At 43.3% G+C, this 23241-nt stretch overlaps 1 protein-coding gene across 7 annotated transcripts in view; it reads left to right on the plus strand.

Moving 5' to 3' along the window:
- The window catches only part of FMNL2 (formin like 2), a 215902-nt gene that overhangs the window by 179985 nt on the left and 12676 nt on the right, over positions 1-23241 (plus strand). For 4 of the 7 annotated variants that reach the window (XM_066611972.1, XM_066611968.1, XM_066611971.1 and 1 more), the window contains exons 13-21: positions 4338-4439; positions 6627-6939; positions 8679-8882; positions 16263-16387; positions 16936-17135; positions 18553-18787; positions 20277-20345; positions 20825-20905; positions 22109-22238. In XM_066611972.1, coding sequence (XP_066468069.1) covers positions 4338-4439; positions 6627-6939; positions 8679-8882; positions 16263-16387; positions 16936-17135; positions 18553-18787; positions 20277-20345; positions 20825-20905; positions 22109-22238 — 1459 coding nt within the window. Of the gene's footprint in view, positions 1-4337; positions 4440-6626; positions 6940-8678; positions 8883-13300; positions 13322-16262; positions 16388-16935; positions 17136-18552; positions 18788-20276; positions 20346-20824; positions 20906-22108; positions 22239-23241 lie in introns of all 7 variants that reach the window. The other 3 variants (XM_066611970.1, XM_066611966.1, XM_066611967.1) reach the window with 1 other exon arrangement.

Genomic DNA, 23241 nt, shown 5'->3' on the forward strand with positions numbered 1-23241 from the left:
TGAGCCCGGAGATGGGTTATGACGAGGGCAGGGGTGAGGGTGTGTCAAGTGCAGGAAGGGGGCAGATATCAGAGGCATCAGCTCCACTGCTATCCTATCCCCCTTCCTGTCCTCAATCGACCTAACGGGTTCACTTGGACTTGCGCCAGCAAAATTACTGGGGCAGGTCCCACTGGGGCAGTGGAAGCTTGCACTGAATCAAGGAAACAAATGTTCCCTTACTTTGAGGACTCCTCTCCGCCCTGCCCCCCCCCCAGGATGCAGCTCTCCTGTGGCATGGCTGTATTGACCAGGGGAAGGTATTAGATAGAATTGGGGCGCTAGAATCATAGCTGTGATGTATACAGTTTCCTGTTCATGCCATATGTATCTGGTGCTCCCATCTCCTGCTGTGCTAATGTGGGCTTTTTGTTTGTTTGTTTTATATTACTGACTCAAATAATTCTGGAGTATTTAATTTCAACTGAATTTCAATTCCATATGGACTCACTTGGTAGAGTAGTTTAATCAAGAAGTCTGGTATAGGCTAGAGAAAACTAATTTACATATAAATTGCAAATTCCATGGACATATAGAACAAACAAATATAGCAAATCGATGTTTCATGCCGAAAAAGTACATTTAAAAATCTGCATGGCTCCTAAGGTATACAGTAAGTGATTGCAAAGCAGAACCAGACTGAGAAAGCTTGGCTTTTGCATTTAAAAATTTATCAGCTCCAGGGATTTTGTTGGAATGGGATAGATGGGGAGAAGATGTTTGCACTTAAGCTACCTCCTTGTTTCTTAGCCTTCTAGAGATAAAGGCTTTGGGAGTATTGTGCCTGACTCAGTAAAAAGAACTTAGCCGCACTTATTCACCATCACGCAGTACTTATGTTTAGTTTTCTAAAGCAATAAAATGATTTAATCTGTAAATCCCAGGTTTTTCCTCACTGCAGGTGTGAGTTATTTTAGGGCAGGGATGCCCAAACCCTGGCCCTGGGGCCACTTGCAGCCTACAAGGCCTCTCAATGCGGCTCTTAGGGAGCCCCCAGTCTCCAATGAGCCTCTGGCCCTCCGGAGAGTTGTTGGAGCCCCCACTGGCCCGATGCAGCTGCTCTTAACATGAGGGCAACTGTTTGACCTCTTGCTTGAGCTGTGGGATGAGGGCTCCCTCCACTGCTTGCTGTTTCACGTCTGTGATGCAATAGCAGTAGCAAAGGAAAGGCCAGCCTTGCTTTGTGCAAGGCCTTTTATAGGCCTTGAGCTATTGCAAGACCTTCATTCGTATATGTAAGTTCATCTTTAATATAGTCATTTATATAAACTTATGTAAATTTATTCAAATTTTAAATGTACATTAATTCTCCCCCCCCCGGCCCCCAACACAGTGTCAGAGAGATGATGTGGCCCTCCTGCCAAAAACTTTGGACACCCCTGTTTTAGGGCATAACTTAGATGTTCACAATCTCTGGCAAAATAAAAGAGAATGTGTTCATAGAGTGAACTGTTTTGTAATCAGAATCCTGTCCCTGCTGCTGCCAAAATATAGTATAAATCTAGTCCTCAAATGAAGAGCGTATGAAGCTGCCTAACCGGCTGAGAGCCCGACCGATCCTGTGGTCCAGGCCTCCGCGGTGCGGACCACATTTGCAAACGTGCCGTAAGGCTCATTTGGGGTGCTTTCTGCTGGGCTCCCGCTGGAGCTAACCCAGCTCCGGCTGGTGCTGAGCCAGCGCATGGTGGGCACCTGAGTTCCGTGACTTGGCGGTCTCCAGGACTGCCAGGCTGCAGAATGGGAGATGGGGCATGGTCAGGGGCGTGGGGGAGGCGTGGTCGGGGGCGGGGGAGAGGCAGATCCGCAGAGCCGAGCTCCGCAGGATCCAAGGCGCTCGGGCAGGGCTGCTCGCCGTACACGAGCGCCTTTACTTTAGCGGCGACCAAACAGTCACTGCTAAAGTGAGTAGCCCCATTGTGGGGCTACTTCCCTTAGGGCAGGGGTATCCAAAGTTTTTGGCAGGAGGGCCACATCATCTCTCTGCAACTGTGTCGGGGGCCAGGGGAAAAATAGAATTAATTTACATTTTAAATTTGAATAAATTTACATAAGTTTACATAAATGAATATATTAAAGATGAACGTATATGAATGAATGAAGGTCTTGCAATAGCTCAAGGCCTATAAAAGGCCTTGCACAAAGCAAGGCTGGCCTTTCCTTTGCTGCCTCTGCTGCATCACAGATGTGAAACTGCAAGCAGTGGCAGGAGCCCTCATCCCACAGCTCACAAGAGGTCAAACAGTTGCCCTCATGTTAAGAGCAGCTGCATCAGGCCAGTGGGGGCTCCAACAAATCTCTGGAGGGCCAGAGGCTCATTTGAGACTGGGGGCTCCCTGAGGGCCGCATTGAGAGTCCTCGAGGGCCGCAAGTGGCCCCAGGGCCGGGGTTTGGGCACCCCTGCCTTAGGGGAAGGGGATGAACGTCCCCTTCTGCCAAGGAGCCTCCCGTGGTAGTGCAGGAGGCACTGGATACGGTGGGAGCCCTCCGTGGAGCCACTGTGTCCTGCAGCTCCGGGCAGCTCAGGACTGGGCTGTCAGCCTACAATGACCAGCACTGTCGCCTCGAGTTGGCAGTTAGTGGTGTTCTTGAGCCTTGCTCCTTGAAATGTTTAACTGCAGATAGAAATGACAGAAATGGGGATATTTTGTGTGAAAGGCAGGTTGACCTGGGTCCTTAGGCCAAAGCAAGAATCAAGTCAAACTCCAAGTAGGTTAGAGTCAGAAGTTATTATCTAGCAGTTTTTTATGGGTCAAACTCACAATTCTTTACTTCGGAATTTCAGTTCCAGTCACGCTCGGCACTAAAATGTCAATCCACCTCAATTATACCTGAAAACTGTAAAGAACAGAATTAATTCCTAAAACTTTGGCAAGTTACCGTTTTTTAAACATTTGCAGCACAAATGCGAGAACAATTATGTTTAAATTCATAATGCATCACTGTGACCTGCAATAGCAACCATGAGTGAGTAAAAAGCCCAGTGCTATCCCCCACCATGTTCTGCCGACAGAGCACACACTGCAGGCATTTGTGGGGGGGGGGGGAGGAACCTGTGCAGATGGCCTGGGGGAGGTAAGTACTATATATTTACTTACTACGCTGTAGGCCACCTGGCCATAAATAGGTGTGTTTTGCTGAGGAGAGTCGGGGGCATGTCTGACTGTGATAATGGAGGTAGCATCCTGGCGTGTGCTGCCAGTGCCAGGATCCACGTCCTCCTGCTCTTGAAACGCTGCCTATTTGTCCCACTCCTCTTCCTAAATGGCCCCTTCTGCCATCTTACCTGCTCCAATGCAGTGTCCAGGAGCCGGAGCCACTTGCTTGGGTCCTCTGGCTGTTTGCACCAGCAGACCCGAAGAGCACAGCAGTGGCACACCATTTGCAATGTTGCTACACACTTATGGTGGTGGACAGGGAGTTCTGCTGCTGTAGGTATCCAACAGGATTGGGCCATCAGTCATTTAGGCTGCGATCATACACTTACATAGCAATAAATTCCACTGAACACAGTAGGAATAAACGTCCTGAATAAGCATGCGTGGTTGGCAACCTTCAGTCTCGAAAGACTATGGTATAAGCCTACAGCACCAGGTATTCCCAAGCGGTCTCCTATCCAAGTACTAACCAGGCCTGACCCTGCTTAGCTTCCAAGATCAGACAAGATCAGGGATGTGCAGGGTAAGGGTCAGGCCTGGTTAGTACTTGGATATGGGAGACCGCCTGGGAATACCTGGTGCTGTAGGCTTATACCATAGTCTTTCAAGACTGAAGGTTGCCAACCATAAGCATGCAAAGGATTGGTCTAGTAAGCACATCAACATCCTAACACTCAAAGTGATTCAAGAAATTTGTGTGGAAACTGGTAGGGATTGCACAGATGACACTGTGGACTGCCTAAAAAACTTGATAAGGCCCATGGGTGTTTTACTTGACACTTCTGCCCTGAACTAACAAGTGATGAGTATCAGGAGCTCATAAGTAATAGAATTACTGCCACCCCAGGCTCTTATCCCTACTTCTTGTGCCCCCAAAATCACTCTTACCTGAAGCGATCCCCATCTATCCCCATCAAGCGAGAGTGTCTCCTCTTCAGTATTCCTTTTCTAAAATCCCTAGTCATTTTTCCAAACATTTATACTGTATTATCCAATGATAATTTGTTACAATTCTGTTGGATTTCAGTGCAGTGTCAATACACAGCCAAGATTTTGTACGTATTTCAATTTTTGGCCTTTTTAAATTTTTTAATCATTATGAAGTCTTCACTAGATCACCCTTTCCCCCCCCTCAATGTACAGTTATCAGAGAAACTTCAAGACACAGAGAATGAAGCTATGGCAAAGATTGTGGAACTGGAAAAACAACTCATGCAGAGAAACAAAGAACTGGATGTTGTTCGGGTAAGTGCATTGACAGCACCTTATGTTGTTTAAAGCACTCTCCAGATGGTCAGCCATGGTTGCTCACAAATATGTCAAACTTATTGACATATTGAACTATATCCACCTTTTTAAAACCACAATTGACTATAGGCCAATTTACTGACAGGCTGCTAGAGCTATGTAATTAATTTCAGTGTGCACAAACTGGCCCTTTGCTTTTCTGCAAATAATTCTGCCTTTCATTTGACAGCTGCTAATGTGTGGAATATGTAATTATGTCATTGTATCTTTTTATAGATTTAAGCTGAAATTAGAAGGGTCACATGAAGTTCATGCCACATGGCTTCTGTGAATCTCTAACTGTAGCTCTCTGCACTTAATGATAAGCTGTCCTCTGTGAACCAGGAACTTTTAATGCTGCGTGTTGAGGATCTGCAGGGCATTCCGGGCATTCTGTTCAGGTGCACAGATACATTCAGATACACAAGGGGCTCTTTGGAGCTCAGCCTCAGGGCCCAATCCTATCCAAATTTCCAGCGCTGATGCAGCTGTACCAACGGGGCATGCAGTGCATCCTGCAGTAGGGAGGCAGTCATAGAGGCCTCCTCAAGGTAAGGGAATTTTGATCCCTTATCTTGGGGTTGCATTATGGCTGTATCAGCACAGGAAAGGTGGATAGGATTGGGCCCTCAGTCTCCTATTTATTGAACTGCTTTATGAATATTTATATCAAAAAGCAGTACAGGTGGAGCCTGTTTATCCGCATTAGTTCCGTTCCATGACTCGGCGCGATTAACAAAAAACGTGTTGTACTAAATTCCATAGAGTTACACAAATACACTGCAGCCTGACACTTCCGGATGGAAGGAAACTAAGGCAGCTGTTATCAATCCCCTCCGCACACAGCCCTCCCGTTTGCTAGCTGCTGGGCTTCTTTCACATGGGATGCAGATCTTTTAAGAGTCCAGCCCTATGCGTTTCTACTCAGAAGTAAGCCCCATTGTAGTCAATGGGGCTTACTCCTAGGAAAGTGTGGAGATGATTATAGGCTAAATCTCATGCTTTGCTTGGTGGGAAGGCTTGCTTGTGTCCGTGATAGCCTGCACCATTGGGGGGGGGCGTTGCTTGTGTTGGTGTTTGCCTGCACCATCTCAATGGGGGGGATTTGGCAAACACTCCCTGGGTTTTTTTAAAGCAATCCCCTCTGTTGCTACCACACCTGCCCCTGTGTGAGTGAGTGAGTGAGTAAGTGAGAGAGAGAGAGAGAGAGAGAGAGAGAGAGAGAGAGAGCTCCACCTTGCTGCATGTGTTCTGGCTACAGAGATTTTCGCCCCCCCCCTTTCCCCTCTTCAGCCTCTTTGCTGGCTCAGGGGCTCCAGGAGTGTTACTGTTCCTTTGCAAGGGGAACCTCTTCCAGGGCTCAAGGGCTATTTCCCTGCCTGGGGAAGGCAGAGCCTTTTTGCAGTGTTTTGGGCTGCCTGGAAATGGAGCAGGGCAGTGCAGGGCAAAGGAGGCAAAGGTGTGTGTGACTTTCAGTTCCCCCGTTGAGACAAATCCACAGATAAAAAATCCGTGGATAAATAGGCTGCACCTGTATATAAATATTTTTAATAATAATGTATGTTCTGCATTTACTCTTCCCTCGATCCACACATGGTCTATTTAAGGAAATACAATCCAGACAATACACTGATGCTCTAAGTTGCTAGCAGTGCCATTTCTCTTAAACCTAGCAAGGAAGGGCTTCCCCTTCCTTGCAAAATGATTCATTATTTCCTTGAAAACTTAGGAGTAGTAGATAACTTCCATTATACATCAGGCAGTCTTGTTAGGACACCTGAAAGAGATTACCATGGACTTAATTGAACTGGTGTGTCATACAATTTGTTCTGTGTACTTGGGATGAATATAGCCCTTCCTTCTCTCTCTAGCAAGGAATATCACTGCTGTGGACCCCGACATAAGGCCTCCTTGGTGGCCATAATTGAAATCCCTTATATATCTTCTTATAGTGAGTGTACAGTTAAGATGCAGGAAGTGACAAGCAAAGCATCTGGAAAAGAAGAAATATGCGAGCATCAAAACACATTTCTAGACAGTGAGAGAGCATAGCCAAAAATCCTGCCTCATATTCTTTCTCCAATCTGTGTGCTTTGTTGTCCTTTGAATGCAAATGAACTCTTTGCCTGTGGGGCTGTTTTGCAGGAAATTTATAAAGATGCCAACACACAGGTTCACACACTGAGAAAAATGGTCAAAGAAAAAGAGGAAGCCATTCAACGACAGTCGACACTGGAGAAAAAGATCCAAGAGCTGGAGAAGCAGGGGTCCATTAAAATTCAGAAGAAAGGAGATGGAGTTATCAACATTCTTCCAGTTGGGGTGACTGCTGGAATACTACCAGGGTCAGAAGTTGCAGCTACCTCGTGCGCAGGATCGGTTTCTGGCGCTACAACGTCTGTTCCATTGCCACCTCCACCACCCCCATTACCCGCCTCTGCAGCAGAATCAGAAGCAGGTGAGAACTCAGGCAAATAGTCATCAAGAACTGTTATGCAAGCCTTGTGACCACACATGGAGAGGCTGGATGAAAACTGCATGCATTAAAGTCCCACTGAAAGAGTTACCACTGCCTTTACAATGTATTCACTTGTAAGTAAATTCCCTGAAAACAACAAGGCCTACCTTCTACAAAACACCTTAAAGGCTGGTTTGTTGATTAACTTGCCTTGGATTGCATGATTGTCTCATTTTCTTCTCTATTCCAACTATGTACATAAGCAAAACAAACACACACATCCTTATCCTGAACAACTTACCAAACCCTATTCCCACTTTCCATTCTCTTCAGCTAAGCCAGTGGTCTTCAACCTTTTTCGTGCCACAACCTGAATGAATGAATGAATCAGACTGGGAAACCCAATGTCATCCTGTCCCCACCCACGACCCTGGCCACCCATCCCACCGTCCACCGCCACCCACTCCCAGCCCCGTTACACTCTCCCTGTACTGTTCACTGTAGCCAAATAGTCTTATTAGAGAGAGCAGAAAAAAATTACCTTGAAGCATGGTACTATTGAAAGCTATTTTAGCACAATTGCTAAGAACCTGAGCAGGACTGGGACACAATCCACTAGTATCTGAAGGGGTACACCAGATGCCTCCCCCTTTCATGGTGGTGCTCTAGTCCATGGGTCTCCAAACCCCGGCCCAGGGGCCACATGTGGCCCGTGGCCAGCCTCAATCCGGCCCATGGCCATCCTCTTGTCTCCTTGAAAGCCTCTGGCCCACTTGGCCGAATATGACTGGAACTGTGCTCTGGTTGCATCTGGTTGCATGAGGAAGCTGCTTGAGTCATTCACTAATGAGGCTATAGTATATCTCCAAAACTAGACGTGATAGGGTAAAACGGATGCCATTTTTTGAATCAGCACCCCAAATTCATATCAAACCACCATAAAGTTTGGGAAAAACTTTTCTGACCCTCAATTTTGTAGGCCTGTGAATTAGACACAGGATCCATCAGTTTTACTCCTGGCAACTCTTTTTGAGTCATGGTATGTGTATTTAATTTATGGGTTTGAGTCTACACACTACAGGTTTAAGATAATCTTGAATGTAATTTCTTCTGGTGGTACTGCAGTGAGCTATGACATTCAAGGGGCTATAAGTGACCAATGAAAAATAACACTGGGAGCCAGAACTTCCAACAGAATGTAGCAGTATATGCACATGTCATGAAGCTAGCAAATGCCATAGGGACAGAAGAAATTCTCCCAACCACAGTCAGTTAACATGAATTTAGTTAAAAGCACAGTTCCACATCCTGCTCCCTTAGTCTTGCTTTCAGAAAAATTGACTCCTAAATGCACACACCAGAATATCAACTTCTTCATTCATCTGCTGTCATGCTTACCCAGCTGCACAAGTGCACCCTCTCCCTTTCCATTATCAGCCAAGTGGAGGAAGAGGAAAGAAAGCTAATGCAAAGCTCGCCAGCTTATGATGAGGTCCATTCTCACAGTACACCAGCCATGAGGAAGCTGGTTAAAAGAACATCTGTTTGGCAGCCTTTTCTCTCTGTGAACAAGATACATAGCAGAGCTCATCATGTTAATTCCCCTCGTCATGTTTACCATGCTGATATCAGTGGCTTTCACAATCCTGTAGTCCAGAAAAACTTTTTTGTGTGTTTGCAGGGAACACTTCCATGTCTTGGTAGATATTTTTAAATGCCTTTGCCATTCTATTTTGCAGTGCAAAATGATCCAGTGATAGCACCAATGCCTCCTCCACCACCTCCACCACCACCTCCTCCTCCGCCACCTCCACCACCTCCTCTTCCTGGTCCAGCTGCAGATCCGGTCCCAGCTCCCCCGGTCCCACCCCCACCTCCCCCATCAGCTCCTCCTCTTCCAGGAACAGCTTCACCTACAGTAGTGTTCAACTCAGGATTAGCAGGTAAGAAGGAGCAGGCATCACTGATTGCTGTCTTGTTGGCAGTGATAGAATGGATATTAGCTGGTCAAGAAGATTTAGTCAGGAGGGTTGTTGAAAAAAATTATCAAATGCTATCCTTACTGAATGCTTCATTAATCAGTATCCTGACACTACAATTCTTAGCAGTGGCAATTTCAAGGCAGACTAACTTTTGGAAGACATGGCAGCGTTAAGAGGTACTGATCTATTACCATCTTTAAAAGTTTGAGACGATAGTTTTACAAAAAAATAATATATGTCTTATATTCTATTGTGCCTGCTAGAAGAGAGGCATTGTGGAGGCAATACCAGGTTTTTAAAATGGAAGAGTTTTCCCCCTATGAATAACTTTAAGGATTTGAAGCTGTTAGGAGAATGCCTAGATCCTATCTTCTAATACTGTTAAACAGAGGCTTTATAAACTCTAAACTCTGAACTCTAAACTTTAGAATTACTTCATGAGATCACAGTGGTAGTGAAAAATTGCTAAGAAATGCCATCTGTTATTAGTGCTTGTAAATGTCCAAATGAGGCAGGCCTTTCTATGAAAAGTGGAGTGTTTGCTACAGAAGACACCTGAACATTTAGCATTCCCACTTAACACAGCCTCTGTTTCGTGTATTTGTTTGTTCTCCACAATTTAGTGAGTGTTGACATTTGCATGTCAATGCCAACAGTCCCAGATGAATTTTGTGAGTGTCCTAAAACAGATGTGTGTTCCTCCTTTTGTCCTTTTTGGACAAACTGGGATCAGTTCTGACAGACACATTTTGATGGGTGTCAGTGTTCCCTGGTGTTCAGACATGCACAGAATTGGTCTGGAATTCTCAGTACTTGCATGCGAGTCTTGACATTCATTAGATGTTGGGCATTCACTGTGCAATGATTGATTTTTAGGAGGCAGAAAAGGCATCCCTGCTCCAAACTGCGCTTTCCAGAAGAAACTCATGTTTGTGTGAAGGGTTTTGGGGAATATTTTAGCAGAAAAATTGCCAGATGGAAAGGATTATGTCTCCCCCACCCCAGTCTTCTGCTAGCGCTTATAGCTTCTGTGACTACATTGGTGAAAGAAAATGTCACAGGAAAAATTATACTTGACTGAGTTAGGCTTCAGGAATGAAGGAAGGCTTATGTCATTTCCTGCCCACCAGGATTGGAGGCAGGTGTTTGCTTGTGTTGCTATTAGGTCCAGAGGGGCTCAACCATGTTTTTTTTTTAAATTGCTTTACCAAGATACTGTATTACAAAGTTTCAAAGTTTCTGTTCCAAATTATACCTCACGTGCTTAAGAAAATTCTAGGCCTGATCAGATTTCCTAAATGTGTCTGAACATCACTGAAGTTTCACTAGGTTGGTCTCTTTTTAGAATGATAGTTAAATTGTAAAAAAAACTTTGTCTGTTTCATACAGTAAATCACATTGGCCCAGCAGTATCTATCCAAAATTAATGGAGGTTTAGTCTCTTGGTGAGCTGGAGAGAGGCTGTAGCTCAATGATGGAACAAATACTTGGGACTCAGAAGGAGAGGGCTGCTGTCTAGCCATGTAGATGGTGCTGAGCTGAATGAATCAATGGTCTGACTCAATAGAAGGCACTTGCAAGTGTTCATATGAGCTGATGATCCCTCAGCCAGAAGTCCAGACCTCCAAAGGGAGATAGGAATGTTGAGCATCATAGTTTTGAAGTGTGCACATTCCCTCCAAGTGCCCTTTAATATATTAGACCAACACCTGGGCTAATGGAGGTCTGAGACCCTGTGTACCTCATGGGAGCTTTGTGGATGTGGGTCATCAAACCACTGGCAAGCAAGTGAATACCAGTTGGTAATGTATAGGACATGCTGTGGAAGGATGTTGTAACTGTAGATTGAGATAGCTTGGGCAAGCCTTCCTAATATATTTTAAACAGATGACACTTCTCTTCATTCTGTCTAAATCGGCAAAGATTTTTAATGGTCCGATCCTATCACAGTGTACTGCACAGGGCCGCACTGCCGTAACTCTCATTTCAGCAGTGCAGCCCACTTACTGGGTCACAAAATGGGATGTGTTGTCATGCACATGCCACTGCTAGGAATAGCAGGTAGTACCACTTGCACGGCAGCGGCCCCCCAAATTCTTGAGAGTCAGAGAGGGCAGGCCATGGATGGGGAGGGAGAAGAGAGGGGATGGATCCAACAGCAGTCACACACCCTGAATCTTCTTACCCCTTTTTACCCCTTTTCTTTCCTCAGACATACACCACCAAAATGGTGGCAATCATATGGAGATAAGTAAGTTTATCTCCATGTAAGCCCTCAGGCTGCCCATGGGTCTCCTCAGACATATGTCACCCATTTTGCCTTCAGGTTTCCCCTCCCCCACTACAGCTTGCAGTGTGTGGCTTTTTGGCAAGGCTGCATGCTGTAGTGTGGTGGGGGATTGGGCTTTTAGGGACAGTTTCAAAAAAACAGATTTCATAATAGAATTGAAGGAAGAAAGGGATATTTGAACCAACTCATATACATCTTATTTAGACACTCTCTTGCAGTCTTATTTAAAAACAAAGAATCCAAAAAATCCAGCCACCAGCATTTGGGATACAAAGCCTCTGTGCTTCTGGGACATTTATTTGGCACCCCACTATCTTCAGCTAACCAAGTCCAAGGCTTTCTGGAAAGAACGTTCTTTGACTTTTCTCTTTCTGAATGTGGTCCAACATCCTTGCTCATCCATCCTCTGACATTATACGTGAAGTTGGCAGAAGAGAGGTTCACTTTCAGGTTCTGGAATGCTTTCACATTGTCTGAGTAGCTCCATTCAGCCTATTCCATTTTTTCAATGTGCGGCCCTTGGCTTGATTTTGTCATTAATTCCAGTCCTTTCTGTACATCTAATGTTCAGCCAGCCTTCTAATTTGCTATCTATTGTCATTCTATAATTAATACTGTTTCCTTTGAGTCAGGTGTGATTTGGAGGATTATGAACCATGATTCTGATTGCTCATTAAAATCCATTCAGGGCCCTTTGCAAAGCTCATTAATGAGAAAAGTTTCATAGTATTAGTGCCAATTTAGGCATAGCTGGACCCAGGCTGAATTTTGACTTGGGGTGAAATTTATTGCCATTTTCAGTGCCTTTCTTGAAAATGGTAGAACTGAAGTGCAGAAAAATTCAGAAGCAAAATGAACAAAAATTCCAAAGAGCACAGTTTGTGTATTCTAATACCCACATAGGAAGCTTGTCTGAAACATAATCTTTAATTGGAGATGAATGGACAAGAATGCTTTGTATTTTGGTTTTCAGTAGTTGCTAATTTAAGATGCAAATAATTGATTGATTTGTCACATTTTGAAAAAGAGACAGTTGTATATTTTATTACAGGATTACCTTTTTAAAAAAACAACAACTGTTTACTTATTCAGATTAGTGAATTTGGAAATAATTCATCCAATGAAAAGTAGCACAAGGATCAAAGTATTAACCATAAAGTCAGGCACCTACAAATCCATTTGCCATGATGCCATGGGTGAATGTCCCTGGCAGGCGGGATGATAAGCAGTGCACCAGTCCCTTCTCTAGAGCTCTGGTTTGTGCTAAGATTTGGAGGAACTAAGAAACAGCTAAAGTATTTTCTGAACAGTGGAAACAGCACACCCCAGTACAAATCAAGGAAGGCCTTGCCTCTCTCCTAATCCATCTGTACATGCCAAAGGACTCCGGGTAGGGTTAATTGACCATAAAGGATAACTGGATAGTAAGCCAAGCCACAGTGTGTAGACCCCTGCGGAATGTAGCACATCTGGAATATTTTTAGAGATCAACGTTGTGAATTTCTGAAGCACCTTTAATGCAAAGGCTAGGTCCTGCAAAACTCCCTCTGAAAAGGGGGGAGCCTTCCAGAGAGCATTTTGTAAGGTGTAAGAGAACAGAAAAGTGACAACCCTCCTTCCTGCCTCATGTGCATGTGTGTGGATTTCTTTAACTCCAAGCCAGAGCATTGCATCTATTTAGGGCCCAATCCTTTCCAACTTTCCAGTGCCGATGCAGCCCCAAGGTGAGTGTTCCCTTACCTTGAAGAGGCTTGAGGTCAGTAAAATGCACTTGTTAGGTATTGGCTTCATTCTCAGCAGTTTTGCTACACTGTGAGAACCAAACGGGGGAAATTATATTCACCATGAATGTAGTAACTTTGTATTCGTTGCATCCATTGTATATGAACACTGCCTGGTCCATACAATTGAAGTACAAAGTCATTATTTTTGTTTAGAAAACATTGTAATGTGTGAAGCAGCCCTGAACAGCAGCCCTTAATAGTGAAAAGTTCATAGTTATCATTCTGTTTGTGAGTGATTAAATGACCTGTACTATTGCAACCATAGCTAACCCTTTTCTTCTTTATTCCCTCTGCTTCCTTGTAAGACGGGCCCATCAAGCTTTTCTGTAGGTTCCTTCCTGCTAAGTATTTTAAGTACTTTTAACCCTATTTTCCAGTGTTGCCTTTTATTGTCCTAGTATCACCATATCCACTTGTATGTCACTTTTAAAATTGTCTTTCTGTGTTCTCTAAAAGCATGAATTGCGTTTGAGTTTATTTAAATGGCACAAAACTTTTTGTGTCATTGTTTTTGTTCATCCTTGTGAGCATAAACTGCATGCACGAATAAGTTTGTTCTGTGAGAAACAATAGAAGCAAGGCCCTGAATCAGCAACTCATTTTTGCATGGGGTCAGTTCTTACTTCACCAAATTCTAAAAACCTAATCTATGCCTTTATTGACAGGTTTAGTATTGATGTATGTGCAGCTTAAATGTAACAGTAATACATAGCAAGTTTTCCTAAATTCTCCAAGTGGTTTTTGTACTTGAGCTTGGTAATCCTGACAGCAACCCTATAAGTATCCCCCCCCCCATTACAATGGAAACCTGATGCTAAGAGAGAGAAGTTTGTCCAAGGTCAGCTATTGATTTTATGACTAAGCTGAATTTCAGGGATTCCTGCTTCATTACATATGTGCTTAACCACTATATTGCATAAGGTTGTGGAAGTAGACAGGAGATATTTATAACATTTCCCTTGTCAGTTTTCTCATATGGGAAATTTGAAGTAGGCAACAGTGGGGGTGGATTAGACTGCCTTCATTCTCTGCTTGGGAAGCATCTGACTGGCTACTCTGGAAAACAGACTGCCAGACTGAAAGAACCCTTTGGTCTGACAAATGACAGTGGTTCTTATGAAGAAAAAAGACTGTGCACTCCTTGTAATAGGGACCTTCTGAACCTCCCACCACCAGCACTCATCTTGCTAGTTTTGGGGTGCTTACCAGTTAAATATACCTGAGTGCAGTATTCCATTATTTTTTCCATAAACCAGAAACCATAGGGTATTCTCTGTAACACCGTAGTGTGCAGTATCCCCTCTTTTGCTAGACTATAAAGGTTTAAGGGCCAAATCCGATCCAACTTTCCAGCCGTGGTGTAGCCAGACCAGTGGGGCTTGTTGCTGCATCCTGAGGTGGGAAGATAGTTATGGAGGCCTCCACAAGGCAAGTGAACATTTGTTCCCTTGCCTAGGGGCTGCTTTGCAGCTGTACCGGGGCTGGAAAGTTGGATAGGATTGGGCCGTAAATCACCATTCAGCTATCATCAGGTGGAAACATTTTTGTCTTGGTGATGTAACCTTCCATCTAAGCAGGATGAGCTTTTAAGCAAATCTGGACTGTGAACTTTGATTCTGATCCTTGAATGTCTCATGACATCATCTTATGACATGAGTCTGCAAGCTATCAAATTGGGATTCACAGTTCCGAGAGTCCATCCAGCCCGACAATATAAAGATGAGAATGCTTCATGGGCAATCTTCCTTCCTTCCAATCTTGGAGATGAATTCCAACACTATGAATACTATCACTTGCATGCCTATGTCTCAATTTACTGGCTGGGGTTCCAATCCTATCCAGTTTTCCAGTGGTAGTGCAGCCATGCCAATGGGGCATGCACTGCATCCTTTAAGGACTCCTTAAGGTATGGGAACATTTACACCCTTACCTTGGGGCTGTTTTGTGGCTGCACCAGTGCTGGAAAATCAGATTGGATCCCAAGTCACTTTTTCAAAACTGGAGGAATGAGAAGCAAGGGTTTTTTCTTGGACCCTTTGCAACCTGCAAAAGACATTAAAGGTTCGCTAGTTTGTTCTGAACAAATGCAGTTGACCCACTGCTTGTTCGCTCACTGAATAACATACATTTTTAAAACAAGAGGGTAGCATTTTCTCTGCTTATGATGGGACTTTATTCCTTTGTAGTTGTGGGGCACGGTACATTTACAGTTCTTTACTACAGGAGACACTAGAAATTGAACTCAGCACTTATTGTGTCCCATTTCAAGCTATATAGTGTGCTCTTAAAAACATGTAGTTGAGAAAGAATGTAGTTTTGTTGATGGATTAACCACCAGTGCAATCCCACACATGTTTTCTCAGAAGACCCACTGTGTTCAGTGGGACTTTCTTCTAGCTAAGTACTGTACACACAGGATTGCAGCCCAAATATTTAAACTGTGGGGCCATCTTAAAAGCTGTGCCTTAATTAACATTTTAGGTTTATGTCCTCCCTTAAAGGCATCTCTTGAATGTTCTGAAAACTAATGCTTATAATTAATGAATTACTAATTACAGAATATTTCCATTGATGAATATTTTCTCAAACCCCCTTGACTGAGAACTTCATAGCCTAATGGCTCTGGGATCAGAAAGCTTTTCTCTTAGTAATTAAACTACATTTTCCTGCTTCTTATTTTTATTTACCCATTGGTAAATCATCCTTCAGAAAGCATGTTCGGGAGATTTAGGGCCCAATCCTATCCAATTCTCCAGTGCTGGTGCTGCTGTGCCAATGGGATATGCCCTGCATCTTGTGATGGGAAGGCAATCACAGAGGTTTCCTCAACATATGGGAATATTTGTTCCCTTACCTTGGGGCTGCATTGAGGATGCACCAGTGCTAGAAAGTTGAATAGGATCTGGCACTTAGGTAGACTACCAAAATTAAGATGTCAAAGAAACTAATAACCCAGGGCATGATTCTGCTAAGACTGGAGAATAAACCTTTACAGAAATGCCTAAATACAGGCAGCCTATGTGCCACATACAATATATACTGTATTAAAACTCTTCCCTTATGTGAATGTTAGGCAAACCCACTTCATTAGAGAAAACGTTTTTCCTCCTCCTTGATGATTTGTCGTCAGTCTAATTTTAATATGTTTATGTCTTGCCAACTTTCCCCCAGTGTTGAAGTGCCATCTTCCAGAATTGCTCTTAAGTTATGCCAGATATTTAGCTTCTCTTCTCAAATTTGTAATTGTGCCCTCTGCTTTCTTCACAGCTGTGAAAATCAAGAAGCCAATTAAGACAAAGTTCCGCATGCCAGTATTTAACTGGGTAGCACTAAAGCCTAATCAGATTAATGGGACAGTCTTCAATGAAATTGATGACGAGAGGATCTTGGAGGTATGGACTCTGTATATTGTTTTTTGATTTGGGAAGCTTCCTCTGGAAGTTATTGCATGCGTTCGAAAAAAGGAGTTTTTTCGAGACTGTCATTTTGAGACTGTCATATACTTTAGGTAGGACATTTTTGCTGCAAACGTATATACATTTACCTGAGAGTGAGTCCTCTTGTACACTGTGGGAGTTACTTCTGAGTAAACATGCATAGGACTGTGCTGTTAGTAGATTTTCAGCAGTCCATAGAGATCTGTTATTGTGTTGAATCTCTAGAAGCTGAATTCAGCCAAATCACATAGGTTTTCTATGGTACCATGAAATCACAGCATGTGCGCGATCCTGAGAATAATCTCTCACAATCTGCCTATGTTCATCATAGTATCTCTGTTTTGAACTACTGCTGCAGACTATATGAGTTCAGGGATTTTTTAAAATTGTTTTGTGCATGTGTCAATAAAATGTAGCACATGTTCACAAACTGTGATTGTACGCAGATTGTGTAGCTCACTGTAGTTTTTATACCTGGCTGATTTCTGTCTTTTAAAAAAAAGGATTTAAATGTGGATGAATTTGAAGAAATCTTCAAGACGAAAGCCCAGGGCCCAGCCATCGACCTCTCTTCAAGCAAGCAAATAACTCAAAAAGGATCCAACAAAGTCACGTTATTGGAAGCTAATAGGGCCAAAAATTTAGCTATCACCTTAAGAAAAGCTGGAAAGACTGCTGATGAGATATGCAAAGCTATTCAGGCGTGAGTAAAAGTCTTTTTAAGAATGTAGTTTCAGATATATTATTTTACCTGGCAAGTAGTATTTCTGCAGTTGAAGAAGATCTAACGCAGCTGTTTTTATTCTTCATATATTAGTGGTGCTCATATAAATATATTCCCCAGGTTATCATCCTCAGGATTCACTCTTATGTTTATTTACTTGAGAGTTGGCCCAATGAACTCAGGGGGATTTCCTACTGTAAAGATATGCATCGGATTGGACTGCATACGACTGTAACATGATACAACCAGTTGGTTTTACTGTCGAAACCAATCATTGGTTTTTGGAAGAATGTCATTAATGTAGGCAATCCATGATTATAGTTTTACGATACTTTCAGGTCTAGCAGCAATTTGTATCCAATTTTCAGGTAAATGTGGTACCTGTACGTGTTAGGGAAGTGTGAAAGGGCCTGTTTTTCATCCTGTAGCATTTTCATTTGTGGAAGAGGCGAGATTTAAATTGGAGAAATCTTGATGCACAGCTCAGTCATTTTGCTGCCTCACAGATCTTAGATCAGGGGTGTCAGACCCGTTTCATACAGCAGGCCGAAGTGCATTCATGATGAGTACTGAGGGCCAGAAGTGATGTCATTAAGCAGGAAGTGATGTCATTAAGAAAGTCATGACCAGAAATAAGCACCTTTTTCTTACTCTACTCATTAACTGCAAATGACAGAAGAGAAAATATGCAAATCTTCATATTATCAAGTTATGGAAGAGACTAATTACACAGGCCTACAAAATTGAGGGTCAGAAAAGTTTTTCCCAAACTTTATAGTGGTCTGATATGAATTTGGGGTGCTAATTCCAAAAATGGCATCCATTTTGCCCTATCACGTCTAGTTTTGGAGATATAGTATAGAGAATGGTTCAGTCAGCTTCCTCATGAGGAAGCCATGGTGTAGGCTTCCTCATGAGGAAGCAACTTGAACTATTCACTAAAGAGGCTATGCTATATCTCCAAAACTAGTCGTGATTGGGCAAAGAAACTTTGTTTTTTAAAATTGATTTACTATAGTGCGTTTTTTGCCATCCACGTGAGTGCTTGGAAAGGAACCCATGTGAATAATTAGTCTCAACCTGTACTTTGTTTGTGGGGAGCTGCAGCCCAGTGGGTTTACATGCATAGATGTTTAAAAATGCAGACTGCTGGCTACAGCAAACATTGATGTGAAACTGTTGCACCTGCAGCAGTTGGGACTGTGAAGTAAATTGTGATGTGGCCTTAAATATCCGTAACTTTAATAAAATGAAGTGACTTAGGATTGCAAGGAAATCATACCATCATTCATTAGCTGACTTTACTGAAAATAATCTCTACTGACCATAGATTTGTTACTTTTCCCTATGGAAAACTTTTGCCTTTTTAATTTTTCTGTTTCTGCCTTTTCTTCAGATTTGATCTGAAGACACTGCCAGTAGATTTTGTAGAATGCCTGATGAGGTTCCTGCCCACTGAAAATGAAGTGAAAATGTTGCGACTCTATGAGCGGGAGAGAAAACCCCTTGAGAACTTGTCAGATGAAGACCGGTTCATGATGCAGTTTAGCAAGATTGAGAGGCTGATGCAGAAGATGACCATCATGGCATTCATTGGAAACTTTGCAGAAAGCATCCAGATGCTGACTCCAGTGAGTGAGACGCGAAGCTGAGAGATGTCTTTTGAAAGGGATTAGAACTGAATTTTGAAGCTTCAGCTTCTGCGTGTTTCATTTCTAACAATTTACTCTGATTTAGGCCCAAATCCTAACCCATTTTCCAGCATTGGCATAGCTGTGCCAAAGGGACGTGTGCTGCATCCTGCAGTTGGGGGGCACTCACTGAGGTCTCCTCAAAGTAAGGGAAAGTTTGTTTTCTTATCTAGGAGCTGCATTGCCCTTATGTCGGTGCTGGAAAGTGGGTTAGGATTACCCCTGTAGTTTCTATCATTCAGAGATGGGTTGGCGTTATGCCTTGTTAGGGGCTTTGTTACCTTTGATGAATTGTATCCAGTTGTTGATTTAAGGGCTCGACTTGAAACTACTGAAAGATCAGGTCCGGCAGCTTTATTCAGCATTGCTGAGCAGTTGCAAATAACAACTTCAATCAATTGGAAGAAAAATTTAATTGCAAAAGAATTGTTTCATCAATGAATTGCATTACGTTAACCAAGTACAGTTTGAAATCCTATTTAAAAATCAGCCATATCCCCAATTAGTTGGTGAAATGGGAAGAAAGGTAAAGGTGCTTTCTGCTGTGCCATACAATTCTGCCTTAGGACTCGGCCCATGTCAGGCAGTGGCTGCATTCAGATGTAATGATAAAATGTAAGCCCAATCCTATCCTTCCCCTCCCCCTGCTGGTGTCACTGCTCTGAAAAGGAAGGTGCTGTGTCCTGGGGAATAGGCAGATCAGTAGGCTTCAGAAGGGAAAGGAGATTTAAATCCTCTTATCCTTCTGTAAGCCTCCAGCTCTCCAGTGGGTTGCCTCGAACCTGCATCAGCCCTTGAGCTGGCACTAGACTGAGGAGAGAATGGGGCTGGAAAACCCCCTCCCACAGTCTCCCCACCCCCATTCTTCCCCTGTCCAATTTAGCCCCTCCCCATCTCCTCCCGCCCGTCCCCCTCCTGCTGCTGTATTACCTGCTCCTGTGGCTGCAGTAGGGTCCAGCAATGGATGGGGAGTGATGCTGCCTCTTGTAGCTGCACTCTGAAGATGGCTGCTGATTGAGTGCTTGGCATGCTTTTGGCGGCCATTTTGCAACAGCGGAACTCTTTTCTTGTTCCACTCATGCGGTACTCTGTGGAGCTTGTTTCCTCTTCCCTGGATAAGAGGCTGTGTGTTATGTCATTGTAAGAATGTGCTGCAGTGAGCCTTGGGTCTGCGCGCTTCTTCTCAAGTCCCATTTGTGTTCAACACAAGGAAACTAGCTTCCAGATGTGGGTTATAACAATGAGAATTCCAATTTTACCTGAGTACAGGAAACCGTGGTTGCTAGCACCACAATATCATTGATCTGAATGGCATGTGTTGTGACTTCTGAATGTGGTCATGCTCTGTCTTGCAGAAATCTGTAGATTTCAAATACTGTTTGCTCTTAATTTTTACAGATGTTCATATTATTTCTTGTGTTTGCTTTAGCAACTTCACGCAATAATTGCAGCATCTGTCTCAATAAAGTCATCCCAGAAGCTAAAGAAAATACTAGAGGCAAGTGTAATCTTGGTTTTTTTTCTCCTTAGTATTTATTAAAGGTTACTATTAATGGTCGTCTAAAGGGTTTATACTTGACATTGCTATTTTGATCACAAAATGCTGTGGACCCAGCATGTAATTAGTCTGAACTCCTTGCCACAGGAAGTGGTGATGGCATCTTGTCCAGATGCCTTTAAGAGGGGATTGGATAAATTTCTGGAAGAAAAGTCCATCATGGGTTAAAGGTCATGATTGGTATGTACAAGCTACTGATTTTAGAAGCAGGCTACCTCAGAATGCCGGATGCAGGGGAGGGCAACAGGGTGCAGGTTGTATCTTGTTGTCTTGTGTGCTCCCTGAAGTGTGTTCACTTGGTGGGCCACTCTGATATACAGGAAGCTGTACTAGATGGGCCTTCGACCTGATCCAGTGGGGCTGTTCTTAATGTTCTTATCTGTTGATGCTGATCTTTTTGTTCCCTGTGATTTGCACAGATAATCTTGGCTCTGGGAAACTATATGAATAGCAGTAAAAGGGGAGCTGTTTATGGATTCAAACTACAGAGCTTAGATCTGGTAAGCAGCAAAAAATTGACTGCCGCATATGGTTGACTGGAAGGTTTCTTGTGCCTCACCATTCATTCTCACAGCTAATATGATTGACAGTGATGCAAAGAGCCATGTATCCTTTTTGTGAGGCGTTAATATGCTGATGTGGAAATTGCTGAAAACGTCTTAGCTCACATATAAATTGAAGGTGGATTTGATCCCTAAAACTTTACAACCCTCCTGTAGTTGATGTTCTGAGTACTTATGGAATTCTTCTTTACTATATCAGTCACAGCACAGGGGACAATTTCTAAGAAAGAAGTATGAATGGCAGATTGTACTAAGTTCTCAGTCGCGGGAAAGTCCCTTCAACACCATCACTTACTCTGTCGGCCTTTGCTATAAGTCTGTCAGCGTTCTTGAGAAATGTCTACCAGGATGGTGCCAGATGCTTACTTTTTATGTTTGTATTGAAATATATTCAAATTGATGCCCTTGGAGGAATTTTTAATAGATCAAAAAGGTTTTAATTGATTAATCAAACCTGATTAATGGACTGAACACGGCATCTATCTGGGATCCATGTAGCTATCTAAAGGATTGTATCCTAAGAAAGTAGTGGCTAACAGCCCATTCCTATCCTCCATCAGTCCATATCATGTAGAACTGCCTATAGAGTGTTCACTGCATGCTGTAGGGGGGCATGGCGGTGACCAGATGTCTTGGGAGAGGTAAGTAAAAATATTTTATACTTACGTATCAGTAGGCTTCTTGACTGTCAGTGGATCTCCTCAGACCCACATCATCTTTCTTTTGGTGGGATAATTCTGAGGAGAGGCAGTGGCAGGTTCTGGCCGGGAAACGAGGATAGGATCAGGTGTACACAGCTGCCACCAAGCTCCTCCCTCCCTCCCCTGAACTGCTAACAACTTGCCCCCACCCCCACCACTTACCTGCTCTTGTGCAACCTGGGTGATCCATTGGCAGGTGTGGAGAACCTCTGGTCATTTGCGCCAGTGGTTCTGGAGCGGTTAGCAGTGGCATGCCTTTTGCACCACTGTAACTGGACTTACTGCAGCAGATCGAATGGGCCGTAAGTCCCATTGAAATTCATGAGGCCTAAGTTACTCACAACTAATTTCTCACTTATTTCACTGACGCTTAGTTGTGAATGGCTTTCTTAAGATACAGCCTCTAATCTAACACATCTCTTTTGCCTTTTATTTGCAGCTACTGGACACAAAATCAACAGACAGAAAACAAACCCTATTGCACTATATATCAAATGTTGTGAAGGAAAAATATCAACAAGTATCACTTTTTTATAATGAGCTTCACTATGTAGAGAAAGCTGCTGCAGGTAATGTGACCGTGATTCACTGTCCAGAAATCTGAAGGATGTTTGGATCTATTCCATGCATATATTAACACTGTATGGCAAAGGTATCTGTTTGGAAGTGATTTGGCCTGTAGAACATGCCCTTAGGTGGGCATCTAAGATGAGTTTAGAACACAAGAAGAACCCTGCTGCATCAGGCCAGAACCCATTTAGTCCAGCTTCACACTGGCCCATCAGATGCTCTTGGAGCACACAAGACCACAAGATCCCTGTATTCTGCTGCCACTGTTTTGCATAGGAATTCAGAGATATACAACCTCTAAAAACCTGGAGGTTGCATACAGTCATCATGATTTGATGAGTGCCACAAGTCATAGAAGCTGCATACGTCAAGAATATCTTCTAGTGTATTTTGGCATATTCTTAAAATAACCTCCTCCTTTCTAGTAATCAGGCTTTGTTCCTAAATTCTTTAAGACCAGCATCTTTGATTTTCTTTGTATTTCTGAACTGGCATGGTTTGCATGCCTCTTTGGTTGCTACTGCACAGTTCTGATTGCTGGTATGTGTAAAAACATCAATTCAGAGATTTCATTATGATGGCATACATGCCATGACGAGCCACCTAACAGGTATGTTGCATAAACATTGTGTAAACACGGCCTCAGAAAAAATACTGCCTCTTCTGAAGTCTTTTCGTGACTTCACCTGACATGACAAAAAATGTGGAGGAGCTGGTAGCTATATCAATATAGGTGCGTTTTGAGTACGGCATCTAAAACAATCCCTTCCATGAAGTATTCTTGCTCACTTTTCTCATGGGATCCATGCTCCTCAACCTCTCTTCCTAGCTGACCTCTTTCTCTGGTGTCAGTCCTACCAGTAGACTTTAAGTCCTCTGGCCTGCAGTTATATCACTTTGGGCACAATCCTAACCCCTTATGTCAGTGCTTTCCACCACTGACATAAAGGGAATGCAGCTCTGATGTAAGGGAACAAACATTCCCTTACTTTGAGGAGTCCT

This window comes from Tiliqua scincoides, chromosome 1 (genome assembly GCF_035046505.1).
Source record: "Tiliqua scincoides isolate rTilSci1 chromosome 1, rTilSci1.hap2, whole genome shotgun sequence".
NCBI lineage: Eukaryota > Metazoa > Chordata > Lepidosauria > Squamata > Scincidae > Tiliqua > Tiliqua scincoides.